The 16,519-nt window shown below is 36.8% G+C and overlaps 1 protein-coding gene across 4 annotated transcripts in view; it reads left to right on the top strand.

Annotated features, from left to right (window-relative positions):
* The window catches only part of ras (Inosine-5'-monophosphate dehydrogenase ras), a 91,521-nt gene extending 81,461 nt beyond the window's left edge, over positions 1 to 10,060 (top strand). For 3 of the 4 annotated variants that reach the window (XM_089097268.1, XM_089097272.1, XM_089097271.1), the window contains 2 exons: positions 1,299 to 1,382; positions 9,955 to 10,060. In XM_089097268.1, coding sequence (XP_088953394.1) covers positions 1,299 to 1,382; positions 9,955 to 9,982 — 112 coding nt within the window. In that variant the 3' untranslated portion in view covers positions 9,983 to 10,060. Of the gene's footprint in view, positions 1 to 1,298; positions 2,207 to 9,954 lie in introns of those variants that run through there. The other variant, XM_089097270.1, reaches the window with a different exon arrangement.
* Positions 10,061 to 16,519: the final 6,459 nt, after the last annotated feature.

Raw genomic sequence — 16,519 nt, 5'->3', positions numbered from 1 at the left:
CCAGGAACCTCGAAATTGTAAAGTGACCTGCCCACTGAAATAAGTTAATATGTGTGCGCATGTTCAGGGATGGTGCATTGTTGAGTAAAATGAATTGGCCAATGTTTCTTTTTTTAAGTAAATTTGACTAAATCAATTCTGCTTTAATTGCAATTTTTATATTCCACATAACATTATAAGCAAACCGCAAATATAAGCAAACAACGAAGTCCAAACTTTCCAAAATATTTACTGGTAAATATAAATAAAAGCGAGCAACTTATATTCTTTGTCACCTTTCTCTGCATTCTGTTTTATCGAGTTAGCCGACTGGACGAGTAAATGGCTCATATATAGCTGCTAAGCCAAGTATTTAAAAGATTAAATTTTGAAAATACGACGATAAAACTCAGAGAAAAACTTGAAACCTCATTTCGTGCCAAAAACAAGCCCACAACACAATCCCTTAGGTAAATTGATTCAACTTTACATCTGTTCCACCTATGTGGGCTAAATTTGAAACCAAGTTTTAAAGTAGTTACAAGAAATTGCAAAAAGAGTATAAACGAATGACAAGGTCAAGGCCATATCCAGAGGCCGGGGTTGAACCCCTTCGAATTTTTTGTCTGACTCGTAAAAATGTAGCGAAAATACATTTAAACAAATTTTCGATGCGTTTTTCAAATTCTTTGCATCCCCCTCCCCCAAATAAAAATGGTCCCCCCCCCCCCCAATAACAAAATCTTGGATACGACCTTGTGACATGGTATTGCACGGATCTCTACTCCTTGTTTTTCTAATATATATATATATATATATATATATATATATATATATATATATATATATATATATATATATATATATATATATATATATATATATATATATATATATATATATATATATATATATATATATATATATATATATATATATATATTTCTAATTTTGCTTCAACTGTTGTAGATCATTAAGAATTTAATTATTGTAGAAACTTAATAGGTCTAGTAGAAGAGATATAATTTAACGAGGGCAGTGATTGATCCATGGGGGGGGTCTCCTCCCTGCTTGGGCTCAGTTAGTTTTGTTTAGTTTTCACTTATATTTTACGAATTTTTCGATTTTTTTTTTTTTAACTTTACTTTTTTTTCGCATTAGGGTATTTATAGATTTACTTAATTAATGGAGTTGATATTAATGGCAGCTTTCCCCAAAACAAATACACAAATTTTTATGACGTGCCCCAAAACAAATTTTTAATGCACACAGTATATAATATACAACATTGATTATTTATAAAGATTTTTATTTTGCAGAGCTATGATGTACTGCGGCGAATTGAAGTTTGAGAAGCGCACTGCCGCAGCTCAATACGAAGGTGGCGTTCACGGATTATACTCGTATGAGAAACGTGTTTTCTAATTCTAACATTCCTTGTTTGTCCCTGTGAATGTAATCGAAGGGTATGAAAAACTTTTCTGAGAGGAAACTTTGGCACCTTAACACGAATCTAATCGGATTAAACACAACTAGTGCCATTGAAAGTATAGCGTCACCCAGCAGAACAAGACGAATTTGAAAGCTTAATTTGATTTGCTAACATTAGCAATGTAATTAAAGCTCGTGATATATTTGGATAAAACGTGAAATTCTCTGAAAGTTGGCAGTTTATTTTGTCTTAAACTGTTTTTATTCAACACAGAACAGTTAGGGTTAGGTAAGAATGTATGAAAATAATTTCCAAAAAAGTCTATAAACATAACATTTTTCCGCCTTTTCGCAAAAATGGTTCTTTCATCTTCAAACAAATGTAGAGTAAAGATAAATAAAGAAAACAAAGGTGAATAAAAAAAAAATAACTGAGTGTTTTTTGTATACGTTTTCGTAATTACAGAATGGGCTGGGTAATGCTAGGTGGGGTTGGTTATTATTTTCACGAGTTTGAGTTTCCTCTTATCAGCTTTTTATACCCATCGAATGTACTACTAACTGCTATTGCGGGAATAGGACACATGTTTGGATTTTAAGAAAATATCGAATCTCTCAATCATGTGTGGTGATCCCGAAAATCAAAAATTTAACGTTCAATATTGTAGTTTTTTACTGTTTATATTGTGCATGTCTTGTATTTTGTCTGATTTGGGGCTTATTAATTTTCCCTTGTGACTTTCAAATTATGTCCTCTTTTCCCCAGCTTTTGAATTATAGATTGGTAATAGTGCAAGTTGTTTTTTGTGTCTTTATTTAGAAGATCGTATTAGAAATTCCTGACAACTCCAAGTTCCACCAGATCCCTACCAAAGACATGAAACTATGGATAACTTGACATTTTCTTTAAAAATATGCAGTTGTTGCTAATTGCCCTAGACCAGATATTTAAAAAAATGAATTATAGGAAATAGATCGAGAATGGGTTTTTTAAGGCCAACGAAAGTGCTAGAAGAAAAATAAAAACGAATATTTCACCGCTGCCCTTCTTAAATCCTTTTATTAGACAGTGAAAATAATATCAAAATCTCTGGATATTTCGGTCACATGCACAGTGGCCGTCTGCAGCAGATAAATTGATAAAATTCCTACAGAGCTACAAGAGAAAGTCAGAAAAAACATGTTCACATTTTCTGAACAAAAATGTGAACGAAACAGACCGGATAAAAAAAAAGGCAACGCGGAGAGCAAACAGAAAAAAAAAACAAATAAAACCGAAATTGGAGGAATTCCAAAACTCTGGAGGAGGATTCTGGATCTTCTTTTCTTTAGTTATTTTTGTTATGGCAGACCAATGTCAATTTGGTCCTTCTGACGCTTCAAGAATAGGGATCAGAAATAAAATCTAAAAATGTGAGGGCCATAAGATTGTACGGTGATTTGCACTTTAAAAAAGTAGGTGGGTACACGTCTTTATGGTAAGTTTTTAAATTTGCCTCTCATTTACTGTCTGTATACTGACAATGCTTCCTTGGAAAGGGAGGAGGGGATAAACTTTACTTTATTGTAAATATGAATCATGTGATACTCACTCTCTTGGAACAAAAGACCTAAAGTACCTCTGCAAATCTTCAGATTTGGCCTTAAGCCTGCAGGGAACTTCAGCCCCCACCAGGTGTTGAAAACTATATGAAAGTACTTGATTTATGGCAAAAACTCCTTTAGATATTATCGTGAAAGCTCTTAACCTTGTTTTTTTTAAGGGAATTTTTTTGAACCTAAGCAAGAAGGCTAGAAGCCAAAACTAGAAGTGTGGCCGAAAAATCTGCTGCATAACTAAGAAATTGAGACTTTTAAATGAGGTGAAAAGGCCGAAGCCATGAAAGTGAATGGTATAAAAATAGTGAAGAAATAAACTAAGTTTCTTCAGGCAGTTATTAGCGAGAATAAGACATCGAGAATAGATGGCTCTAAAAATCAGAAGGCCGCATTTTTCGTATGATCAGTTTTTACCCCGTGATATTCCTGTTCATATAATCATTTAGGATTTCTAAAACAAAATGTCTTTGAGTTTATAAGTTCACAACAGCGGGTGTATTTATTAACTATAGCCTATGATTAAGCCATGCAGAAGCCAAATAAATTGAGTGCAATCATACAATTCCCTTAGGTTTTACTGTCACAACTCAAAATTAATTAAAATTGTATGATGTTACAGACTGTTTTCTAGCAATAAGGACTAATAGCCCAGAATGACCCAATCAATTTTGGTTTATAGATAATATATATTTTAGTAGCCGAATTACCTAGAGTCCATGCTAAATATCCCTTGAAAATATTCCATGCTAAAACTGAATCACTCAGACTGCTAAGTCTGAATCACTCAGTTTAGTCTTCACTATTCACGTAGACTGTTTGAGAACTCTATGACCTTTGAGCTATTTATTCTTTTTTTTTAGAAATTACTGATGTAGAAAACGATTGGATTGGGACAAATATTCCCACCAGCGAATAATAGTGATAGAACATGGTGGATATTATCTGTATTTATTTTATTTTATGGAAAATGGGGATTTCGTCAAATGAACAAGAAACATGTGAGCTAACACGGGGAAGTCGCCAAAATGACTATATTCTCCAAGCGTGTACCGAGGCACTCTCCTCTGTAGATGTGCCAGTGCGCTTGTGAAGACTTTACTACGCAAGGGTTGTACATTATTTTTAAAAGCAACTTTGGGGAACCCGCGTATGATTAGAGTGAAATGAGGTATTTTGTTTCAAAAGAGGCGACACTTCGCTCAAATGAAAGAATACCAAAACTGAACCTAGTTTCATGAGTATTTTCACAGTTATATATTTTTATAGAAATTCTAAAATTTAATTTTTGCAATTCTTTTTTTATAGAACAAATTTACGCAAGAATTGTATTTACATCGTTTTAAACAGCTTTAGCTGTGTAGAGGGTAACAAAAGATAGCTAAGACCTATGAAAGTCTCAGTTGCTACATTTATGAGAATGAGTCGATGGACGCCCTTCTTTTACTCAATTGATCTCTTTTACTCACTGCTAAAGATGTTGAAAACTAATTTAAGAAACGATATACTCGGGGGCTATCAGATGCAGCAATGGTAGAATTAAGGGGGGGGGGTCAAGGCAACGGTTATCAATAGGTGTGGTATTTTTACATGTAATTGTAGTAAAATTATCCTGCTTCTTACCAGTTTTTACGAATTTTGTTTCGTTTTGACTCGCCGAACGTCTTTACTTCGCCCTCCTCACAGAAATGATTCCTCTGGGTGCTTGAAAGTGACGAAGAAAAGATTAATAAAGTTTTAGTGAAAAAATTGCTAATAGTTAATATAGTTACAATTCGCGAATCGGAACTAAGAATGAAGTATTAAGCCGTGCTCACAAGGCACGGCTATAATGTTTCCACTTCTTTTGCTGGGAAATAAGCAATAGCAATATTTGCTTGGTTTTTCAGAATAATTATTTTTATACATTCCGTGATTGCATGCTTAACAGTTTTGAATAGGTTCTACAAACATTAAACCCTAAACGCAGACCAAAATTTTATGAACAAAGTTCATCACTATCAGTTGACAAAATTTGTCTCCCCTCTCCCCCTCCCTTTTTAGACCGTAGGAAGAAAAAAAAATAACATGTAAAACATGGAAACTGCCTTTCAGAAAGTTTAAGCCTTACACAAAATCTAAAGACAGTCTCAGACATGCGTTTTTCTATTCTTTTTTTCATATTTTGGAGTGAAATCTACTATTTTTCACTACTATATTTAGAAGCTGTACATTCAACTTTTCAGTGTGACCATAGTTAAGAAAGAAAATTGCGATAAAAAATTCGCCATTGATGGGAGTAACTTATTTCAAGGTAGTATAATTAAGTTTATTTTTGGGGGAGGATGAGCATAATTAAGCCAAAATTTAAGGGAGGAGGAGCATTTTAGATATTTTTGAAACTGATGAATAGCTCAAGGTGAAGCTTCAAGGGTGTTCTCCTCTGCAATGAAAATCTGTTTGGCGTAATTCAATAGACAATTCAGTTTATTTGCGGGAAGAATAGAAAGACCTCAACGGAACCATTGATTTGTTGTAATTTATCAAGCATTAATGGATCATGTAGACTTTAAAAAGGTTCTTCTTCCTTCCTTTCCAGCCACACGGATATACTAATGTGAGATGGCAGAGCTCATGGTACGCATTGGATGCAAATCAAAATGGCTGCCCAAAACTGGCCTAAAATCTGAACTTCCCCCTCTGCAAATAAAACTGGTTCTCATAAAGCATTTTTTAAATGTCTTTGAAATTAGACTGGTTCAAAGACTGGTCTAGAAGACTGAATACTGAAGACCAAAAGACTGGTTCAATTGGATCAGACGATTCCGTCTATAAATTCAGTATCGCATTAAATATTAATATTTCAACCTGGCGACGACAACTTCAAAAGAAGAAAGACTTAGGTCTCCCCATGCTGGCTGGGGTGTAAGGTGACAACAGTGCCTCTTCATCATTACGACCAAAAATCTGCAAGTGACGACCTCCACATGGCAGCATCTTTCACGGAATCGGCCAAGCGTTATTCTCTGTCGTCCATGTTCTCTAATTCCGGGAAGGATCCAAGTGTAAACATCATCGAGAAGGCGGCCTTTGTTCATTGGCCCAGTGGCGTAATTTCGTCAAAACCCTGGGGGGGGGGGGCAAAATTGGAGCCAATTTTCCCAAATCAAGTGAAAACTGAAAAAATGAACCTTAAAGGTAAAGATATACAAAAGAAAACTAGCCCGTTTCTGTGGATGCTTGAACTATGAAGGCTTGACAAGAAACTAAATTTCAGCTGAGGGGCAAACTGGTGTCTTGGAGGCGAACCGGGGTCTGGGAGGGGCAGTTACCCCCCCCCCCCTTCCCTGCCCCATAGCAAATGACGCCCCTGCATATATCCCGAATAAAGCCAATAACTATTTTAATTTCATCGGTCACAAGTGGCTGTTTATTTTTTTAGATAAAGGCGTTGGTGATTTTATCTCAACAGTGAATATCAAGAATATGCCTGAGCAAGGCCGTAGCCAGGATTTTTTTCGGGGGGGGGGGGGGTTACTAAAAAATTCAGGGGGGGGGTTAAAAAAAACCTAACCCCCCCCCCTCCCCTCTCTGGGTACGGCCTTATGCCTGAGACAATTATTTTTAAATCACTGAATGCGATTCGCACACGGAGAGGAAGTCGCTGTTAAATACTTGGGTAATTCAAGAGAGCTTGATGGTCACTCAAAACATGGTCAAAACTTTTTTGGATATATACAAGCGCGGAATTGCAGCGAAATTGTACAGCAGCTCTTGAAAAGATGGAAAACGATTGGTTGCATCAAAAGCATCAAATTGTTTTTTTGTTTTTTTAAATAGCCATCTTTTAAATTGCTCAAACAAAATCTGTTTTTTTTTGTTTTTTTTTTTAAATAGCCATTACAAAAATCTTGGGAAATTTTAGTAATGAGCAGGGTTGCCGACTCCACCAAGAGTTGAGGGTCGTGGAGGCACCGTATAAAGGTAGATGTGGTACTTACGTAATGGTTGACTATTGCTGGAGCGTCAAGCGAAAATGGGTGTCGATTAAATACTCCAGAAAAAGCTAAAAGCTATTATTTTTACGTTTATATTTATGTTCGCCGTTTTATAATAAAAAACCTTTACTGGTATGAGTACAAATAATTTTTAATAATTAGGATGTACCGTTTTTTTATGAATAGGATTACACATACACTTTGCATGACCTTTGGGGCAAATAGAGGGCGCTTCGTAGCTGAAAAAGTGGATGTGATAGGCAAAAGTGTGGCAATTTTTGGTTTAGAAGCTATAAGTTAGTCGAAAACAAGTCACAGATTTAAGTCAACGAAACTACAGTTTCGTCCTTTGTTATATGTCTATTATTTATAACTTCGACAGCACCTTACTGTAGCTGGTGACAATACCCATAATCTTCCCAAGATATGTTTACATCTAAACCACATATGTTTACATCAAATCAAAATAACGTGTTTTTTCAAATTTCAAGGGTAGGGGGGGGATTGGGGAGGGGAATGAAATCTGGAAACTCCTGGTCACGGACTGGAAGAATATGACAAAGGTAAACTATTTCTGTGAAACATCAGCTAAATATTGTTTACATGATCATGTCTGACCTTTATTTGCATCTTCCAAGAACACAGTCTATAAAAAGCCGCCGAGAACCAAAAGCAATATAACTTGAAAAAAATACGAAGCCCCCTTTCAAACAAACTGCTGAATATTATTCAAGTTTCTGAAGGTCCTTCTGCTGAGGAAATCATCCAACTACCTCAAGAAAAGTTGTCCATCATCAGATAAACGAATGGTAACTTAGGGTGGTAATATTCATTCGGGAAAGGCATGGAGCATCCCAAGGATACTTGGTATCTGCAAGAAGCAACGACATGCTAGCATAGACGACTGATAGTGATGCAACGGATGAAAGATGCGAAACCAATCTTATTAAAAGAAAACATCTAGTCTAGGATACTACAGCAGACCCAGTGACAATACAGTAACAAGTAGTGCTAGGAATGCAATGAAGCCATCAAGAAGGGCGACGACCATTATTTTTAAGAAAGTCTACGTACTTTCAAAAGATACATAAAAATTCGCACTGGATGAAAAGTGTTTTCTATCGAAAACTGAGGGAAGACGGCATAGATACAAGAAACACTTTAATGAGAAGCTAACAATGAAGCGAGATAAGAACATCCTGATGTTTTCTTACAATACCGGATTATCCAATTGTTTCATTATTCTACCGCTAAAAGAAGAAACGGGCATAAATATAAACTCTCAAAGACAAATAAAGTTCCTGGCGCAGATAGTATTAAGTTATAATTATTAGAATTCGTACCTGAGAACTAGAAACTATTTACACGCACATGGGAAACTGGCTGTTTTCACAAATCCTGGTTAAAAGTTACTATTGTTTCCTTTTGTCAAAAGTGGAGAGGTTGACTGTAATATACACACACAAATAAGCCTGATGAATAAACTGTATAAGATCCTTGCTAAAGTCGTCAAATATCATCTGAAACCTTTAACGAATTACAACATAGAGGTATATCAGACTGCTTTCAAGAAGGTCTTTTGACCACGAGTTCTAAATTCAGAACCGACGATGACGAAAGCGAAAGACATGCCATGACAAGCGGGAAAATTTGAACAAACTGACGTTGTGTATGCTGGAGACACAACAGCATGAAAGGCAAAAGTGAGGTTGATTGTTATCTTGCCGACAAGGATATTTTGTGTTAAAAGCTGAGGGGTTTTAAAACCGCAAAAGGCATATACCACACTTTTGGGTAAAAACACACCTTAATACAAAATCATTTGGTTCTCTATGGACTCCAGATCTAGGGTAGTGCAGCTAGAAATAAATTTCTCTGGGATATGACGTCATTTTCTCTCAGAGACTAGCTACATCCATTTCATACACATTACGAATATTCAATTTAAACACCTTGCAATAGCATAGTGAATAAAGTCGCGCCTGGATATTATCGATAAAAGAATCATTCAAAAGAAAGTATACTTTCCTTTGAAGTAACAAAACAATTACATCCCAGCGACGTGCCAAGGTAGTGTAGCTAGCAGACCTAGGGTAGTGCAGCCGCTACGAATCCATTGAACAAAGAGTAGAACTGGCTTCAAATCTTGGGCCTGTCTGAAAAAGCAAGGAGCCCGACGAGTATCCGACGTACCCGACGAGTACCTTTTATATATCTTACAATCCCCACTGCGTTGCAATGGAGAGAAACTCAGACAAATCGAGCAAAAGAATATCACTTTCAAAGGAAAGGTACACAGCGCTGCGCCCAGGGTTGTCAAAACTAAACAGGAATCGAGTACCTACTTGCGAGGACCCAACCTGCTTAGTAAAGGTAGTTTCTGCTAGTCAACTACCGGTCGGTTTGCTAGTATTCCGACTAAAGACTTGAAGAACGTCACGACCTTTCAGGGCCTACAGCATTTATTTTAGGTCTCGAAAACGTTGACCGGTTTTTTGAAAGGGTAAAAGAGCACAAGTAGAAGCGGTACATGATACCCCCCCCCCTAGTTCTCACCTCGAATTAGTAGTTTAAAGGTAATCTAATCGATATTGGACGTATTGCGCTAACTTAAAATACCCTACATCTTTACAATCACGATCATTTCACCCTAATGTTGTCAAGGAATTTCCATTTTAAAAAGAAACTATAGAGATAAGCAATAAATAAAGTTAGTATTGAACTCTTAAGAACCCCCTCATTGCTTCTAGTCGCTTTTCAGGGAGTGGCGCCGATTCACAAAAATGTACTGGTCAAAATCTAAGGGGGGGACATGTATTTTTCCAATGAAAATATAAAAAAAGGCATTTTTCAAAATTTTTGAGGGAGCTAACAAAAAATCGATTGACGCCTCAGTTTTGCGTTCTTGAAGTGTATTCATGATACGTGTAACTAACAGCTGATCTAATAAATAGTTTCTTTTTACTTTCAGAGTTGGTGGACGAATCTTCCAATTTTGAAGATGTCATTTTGGCTCCAGTTTTGCAACCATTTTGCTTTTGTCAACCTTTGCTAATAAATCCTCATTGCCTTAAAAATTTATAAAGCTAGGTTATTCTCAACCACTGCCATGTGATCAACTTTGTCACTTCTAATTGGTGGTGAGAAGGAATCAAGGTAATAAGCTAAACTAGAGTAGGACGACAGCCCGTTTTAAACGTGACTGAAATCGTTAAAAGACTGAAAAAACAGTAAACCTCAATAAAAGTTCCCTTCTTAAGATGATGATGGTACCCACAACTGCTAATACTACTTCAAACTCGTCATAATGTTAATCCACTAGAGGGTGGCACGCTCCTGTTCCACTCCACTCCAATCACATAGTGCTCATCTTAACAATTAGCTATTCACGATTCTTGGAACCTATATAGCGGTAAGGTGCCTTTAATCTTAATTAAATGAAAAAAAAAACAAGTTTTTCAACTGAAAGTAAAAAGCAACATTAAAACTTAAAACTAACAGAAATTATTCCATATACGAGAATGGCTACGCCCTCCTAAATCCTTCTTTACGCTAAAGGTCTTTTACCTTGAAAAGCTTCTTATTCAAATAACGACTCTTGTGTTTTAGCTGTTCTTAAAGAATTGGAACAAAAAGTCAAATTTTAGCGTAAAGAGCGAGGTATTGAGGAGGGGCAGGCCCCTCTTATACAAAATCATTATTCTTCGTTTTAAGTCTTAATGTTTCTGGTTACTTTCAGTTAAGAAAAACTTCCTTTTTTTATAATTTCTATGGTTTTTCAAAAATCTGCCTCCCCCGTGATGGAAAATTTTCTCTCCCCGAAAAGTTCATCCCGTGTAAGATCCCCCCTGAAAAATTCCCCCAGGAGAATTCCACCGTTTCTGAAAATTCTCGCAGACAATTCCATTCTCGCTGAAAATTCCCCCGGGAAATTTCCTTGGTCAATTCTACCAGGAAAATTCTCCTTGGCTTACTTTCACTTGAAAATAAGACTTTTTGGTTTATTTAATTTCTGATCATTTTTTAAATCATGCAGGAAACCCCCCTCTTCGCAAAAAATTTTCCTGAAAATCCTACCTCCCAATGGAAAACTCCCCCATGGGAAATTTCAGCCGCGGAAAATTCCCCCGTGGATAATTTATCCCGAGAAAATCCATCACTCCATGGAAGTATCCCCTGCACAATTTCTAGCGCTCTGAAAAATTTCCCAGATAATTCCCCTGAACATCTCCACCTGTAAAATTGAGTCGTCAAAAAGAAAGTAAGACAAATAAAAAGAATGTCATAAAGGGACTGTGGCAAATTCCCCTGTGAAAAATTTCCCCTTGATAGTTTACTCCGGAAACTTCTCTCTCAAGGAAATATATCCCCGTGGAAAATACCCCCCCCCCGTGCAGAAAATGTCGTTCCTCGCGAAATATGTCTGTATGCATTCCAATAACTAATGTTATATGTATACAATGGGCAAATGTCTTAACTTACAGCTAGTTCCCCAGAGTCTGTGGGGGGGGGGGCATGTCATCCTATGAGACATAGTTGTTTGACCTTTCAACTATGCTGGATTTAATGGCTACCTCAAAATTTTAATCAGATGACTTTCGCTAGTTGTCCTCCAATGTTTTTGGTCGCTTGAAAACAAGGGCACTAGTGCTTTTAATCTCCGTTTGAATGAGGCCTCTCCCAATCTTCTAGGACCGTTCGTTCGATACGATAACCCACGAAAAAGAAAAAAAAACATGTCAACATGCATCTGTGATCTCTCTTCTGGCAAAAAACATCCATATTTGTGCAGATGGGAGGTTGAAACCTCTACAGTATGCTTCTCTGATACGCTGAAGCTAATGGTGCGATTTTCAATTACATTCCTTGGCTTTTGAGATGTTGTCTCCCTTTTTCGAAAATCAAGGAAATTTTCTTAGGCTTGTAGATATTGATGGTTAACATTAAACTTAATCGGTTTTACACATTTGGAATCAAGATAGAAAGCCAATTCTTTTGATGATTGCTATCAGAATTCCGTTTTTTACAGTTTCGGTTACTCTTTACCGAGTTGCTCCTTACCTACAGTTCGATACAACGAACTGTTTGACTACTTTACCATCATATATACTTGAACACGAACACAACACTGTCCAACGTGAAATGTAACGAAAAAACAAGAAAAAAGAAGAAGAAAACACATCCTTTTTGGATAGTTAATCCTCCAACATCCAGCACACAACTAAGGTTTAAACCTAAAGTTTTTTACGCATAGAAAGTTGATAGAATTTTGTTCACCAAAATAGGGAATATATTTGCATAGCTAGTATATTATTATTTAGAAATCTTTTAAAGATGTAATCAGAATCGCAGGTCCAGAGTTCAACTTTTCACTTTCAACTGAGTAGCAGCTAAAATATCAATCCATTAGCATGTATACATTTTAATTTCTAGAACACTTGAAAGAACTGAAATTATCTACATATCGTAAGTGCACATAGTACCCAGGCAATCACTAATCTGAAAGCGATCACGTGATACTATAAAACAGAGAATGTTTCTCCAAAACACGTTTACTAACAGAGTTGATTGGTGTTTGGTTGCTTGCAATAGAGTATACGGTTTTTCTTCGTTTTTGATGTCTGAAAATCTTCATTATAGAGATTAGACACATTCAGTAGGCTTCACTAAAAGGTGACAAATTTTTTACGGATTTTGACAAGTATAGCCTGTCATGTCTCATATTTGGGGAATTGAGTTGAAACCTTCAGGAACTTTTTTTTTGGAGGGGGGGGGCTAAGGGAGAATTTTTTGTTTGGGGGAAGGAAAATTTTTTTCTCCGGTCCTCACAAGAGTTTGTGTACATCCTTAGACCAGCGTATAGAATCTCTACAATACAAAATCCGCCCACAATATGCCTTCAAAAATATAATATAACGAGTGTTGTGATTCAATGAAGCTAGAAAGAGAATCAAATAAAAAACAATCATTATAACTATTATAGAAGGATATGCAAGAAAATATGCTATATGAGAAGAAGTGTAACACTATCTTTTAGTTAGGAAGCGTCCTGTACCATATACCAATCTGTCCATACTTACCATCATTGCTAATATCAGCATGGAAATTACTCTTTAGGATTTTTATCCCCCTTTGCGTGTTACCATTCCACATGGATGGATCCCTCCCATCTATTTTTATCCGTAATGATTCCTCAATTAAGTACTTTAAACTGGCAAAATGACAAAAATAAAACGCTTCAGATCCACAAAAGTACCAAGCAATGGAAAAAATATAGGGAATTCTGTACCCTGAGCTTCTTCAAATATTTTCTCTTAATCCACACTGAAGCCAAATCTCCGTTAGTTCAGATAAGCCCCCTCCAATCCTTCCAACTAATACCTACTTTTAAAAAATATTCCTTTCCCCGTGTCTCCTTTATTTTAGCACAAATATAGTGATTCCCATGAAAACCCTCCATTGTACCATAATTAAAAATTTTTTTTTTACCTGAAAGAAATGAGCAACATTAAAACTCAAAACGAACAGAAATTATTCCGTATATGAATGGGTTGCCCCCTCTTCAACACCTTGCTCTTTACGCTAAAGGTTTTTTCACTTTTAAAAAAGCTTCCTATTCTATTTAAACAGCCCTTGTTTTTCAGTAGACATTTAAAAAAAAAAATTGGGACAAATAGTCAAACTTTAGCGTAAAGAACAAGGTGTTGAGGAGGGGGCCCTTGGTACAAGGAATAATTTCAGTTCGTTTAGAGTGTTAATGTTGTTCCTTAATTTCAGTAAAAAAAACTTGTTTTTATTTATATTTTATTTCTGATCGTTTTTCAAATAATGCTGGTAAATCTGGCTCACCATCCATGAAAAATCCCCCCCCCCCTCGCGGGAAACTCCTCCGTGGAAATTTTCTTCCGTCTAAAATACAGCCCTTCACCGAAAAATTCTCTCCAGACAGTTCCATCCTCGCTGAAAATTTCATAATATCTCTCGCGGAAGACTCAACCTGAAAATTTTGCTTAGCATACTTTCACTTGAAAAAAATAATTTCTAGTCGTTTTCCCGATCTCTCCGGAAATCCCCCCTTCTGTGGAATTTTTTTCCTGGAAATTCAGGCACGCTGACAATAGCTCCCGGAACATCTGCACATTAAAAAATTGAGTTGGCAAAGAGAAATTAAGACAATTAAAAAGAATTTCATATAGGAATTCTGTCAAATTCCCCCAGTGTAAAAGCACCTTTTTTCTCTAACACAGACCATGGTGTTGCATCGTTTGGCAGTCACGAGCTCAAAATTGTAAAAGAAGGATTCTATTCGGACCACCTTCTCATCTCTACTTGCTTTTACTCCTCCCCGCCTCTGGCTGAAAATTAAGAATCGAATTGGTTTTCATACCGAGATTGGAAAAATGTATCAAGCGAGGCTTTCAGTAAAGTCTGTGGCGAGTTGCTCAGGATAACGGCCAAAAACATGAAAAGTTGTCACTTTTAGGCCGTACAAAATGATAGGGAGGAACGCAGCCCCAAAAGATTTGCGACGGGGGAGACATCGCGTTCGTTATATCTACGCCAAAATCCCTGCTGGTTATAACATGTTGAGAGGCTACTTCTTTTTTTTAAAAGAAATTTGCTAAGAAGCTTGCGGGCGGACGCGAGCCGGGAATCAGACTGTTCGTTGTTGTAATTTGTAGGCAGATATACATTAATTATTGCATGATTTCCAAGCTTAGCGGCAATACAGTAATCAGTGTCTACTAATACCTAGCAAGGAAACAGGAATAAGATGACAAAACCGCCAGATGGTCTGCCTCTCTGTCTCAAAATTGCACTACGACAGAGAAGATGAAAATTAGAAAATAGCGTTATCAGGCTTTGGCGGTCTTCCGATAGGAAATGCTCCTGAATCAGCACTAGATCACAGGACTGCAATAATTGCGAAAGACAAAGGATTCGATCGGTAACTTTTCCATTAATGTTGCACGACAAAATTCGACAGCTAAATCCCACGTTGTACCAGAGTTACCTTTCAGCAGAGCCTGTGCAATATGACATTGTACCTGTAACACGGGTCACTGGCTGACTTGCAAAGAGTACATTTTGCGGTTATCTGGCAAGGAGCTGCTTGACCACTTCTGCGACCTTTTTCGCCACAGATGAAACAACGAATTTCGTTTATACATGTATTTGAAATACGTCCGTATGATTGGCACTTATAGCATCGACGGGGTAGACGTAGAAACAAAAACTCTTGAATAGAGAATCGTTCGAAACCGATCACTCATGAGTATTTCATTGCTCGTAATAAATACTATTTTGTTTCAAATCAACTTGAGGAAAAGAGGACGTCGGGGGGAGCTAGTTGCCCTCCGATTACTTTTGACTCTTAAAAGAAACTAAAACTTTCAATTTCGAATCAAATAAGCCTCCGCTAAAGTTTATACGACCATCCCTTCCATAAAAACCTAACGTAACCCCGAGGTATAACTTATAACCTTTGCCTCGGGCTCAGAAGATTGTGATAACCCCAGAAGGCATTATCATACGATCTTTGGACCATTTTGAACAAAATGACTATCTCAAAAGTTCGATCGGATGCATTTGGGGAAAAGTGTGCATCGGGGGGGGAGGACTAGTTGCCCTCCGATCACTTTTGACTCTTTAGAAAGGAAATAAAACTTTCCATTTCCAATCAGATGAGTCTCCTCCAAAGTTAATATGACCACCTTTTCCATAAAAGGAAAATGTGGCCGAGTGAGTCATCCTAGCCGAGTGGTTGGCATGCTGGAATTGGAATCCTTTGTCCAAAGGGCGAGGGTTCGATTCCTGGTGCTAGCAGTTATTTGGTTTGGGACGGGGGTCAGTGGTGTGACTCTGTAAGCCATGGGTGTCGGAAGGGGGGGGGATCCCCCATGGAAATGTTGGACTATAAAGCAATTATAAGGAAACCAAAGGAAAGAGAGCAGAATAGGGAAAAACCATGGAAAAAATTTGTGTTGCCTCATTGATGACTGCCTGCCAATAGATTTTGACCCTTAATAAGGAAAATATAAGTTCTATTTTATGGCTAATTGACCCCTTTCTAGTTTTCCACAAACATTTCTTCTATATGATTTGGTTGGAGCGACAAAATAATCAAATACTTCATAGCAATGAATGGTAAGTAAATAACGATCCTTGTCAATAACGAAGGTTTTAGAACCTAACTATTGATAACATTGAATCAAAAAATCAGCTTTTAAGGTGATGCTAAATATGTATTTGTTTATTAGTAATTAGTGCAGTTATTAGTACACAAGAAAGTTCGTTTAATTATAGAAAACAACTTAATAAGGGGCATTTTCAGTAAAAAAAATATGCCGTCAACTTTTGCTTACATTGCAAGAGTACCCATGAGCTGATATTTGAAGCCACTATAACCTGAAATGTTTCCCCTAAACAGAATGCTGGGAATTTCTGTATTTTTCAACTGAACGGATACGCTTTTTGTGTTTTATTATCTTTTTTTTTCAGGAGTGATTGTACTTATTTAGTTGTCACTTTGAATT

This window comes from Artemia sp. Qi Xiang Cuo, chromosome 11 (assembly GCF_049724085.1).
Source record: "Artemia sp. Qi Xiang Cuo chromosome 11, ASM4972408v1, whole genome shotgun sequence".
NCBI lineage: Eukaryota > Metazoa > Arthropoda > Branchiopoda > Anostraca > Artemiidae > Artemia > Artemia sp. Qi Xiang Cuo.
The sequence above is the reverse complement of the archived record's forward strand: the minus strand, read 5'-3'. Positions and strand labels throughout refer to the sequence as shown.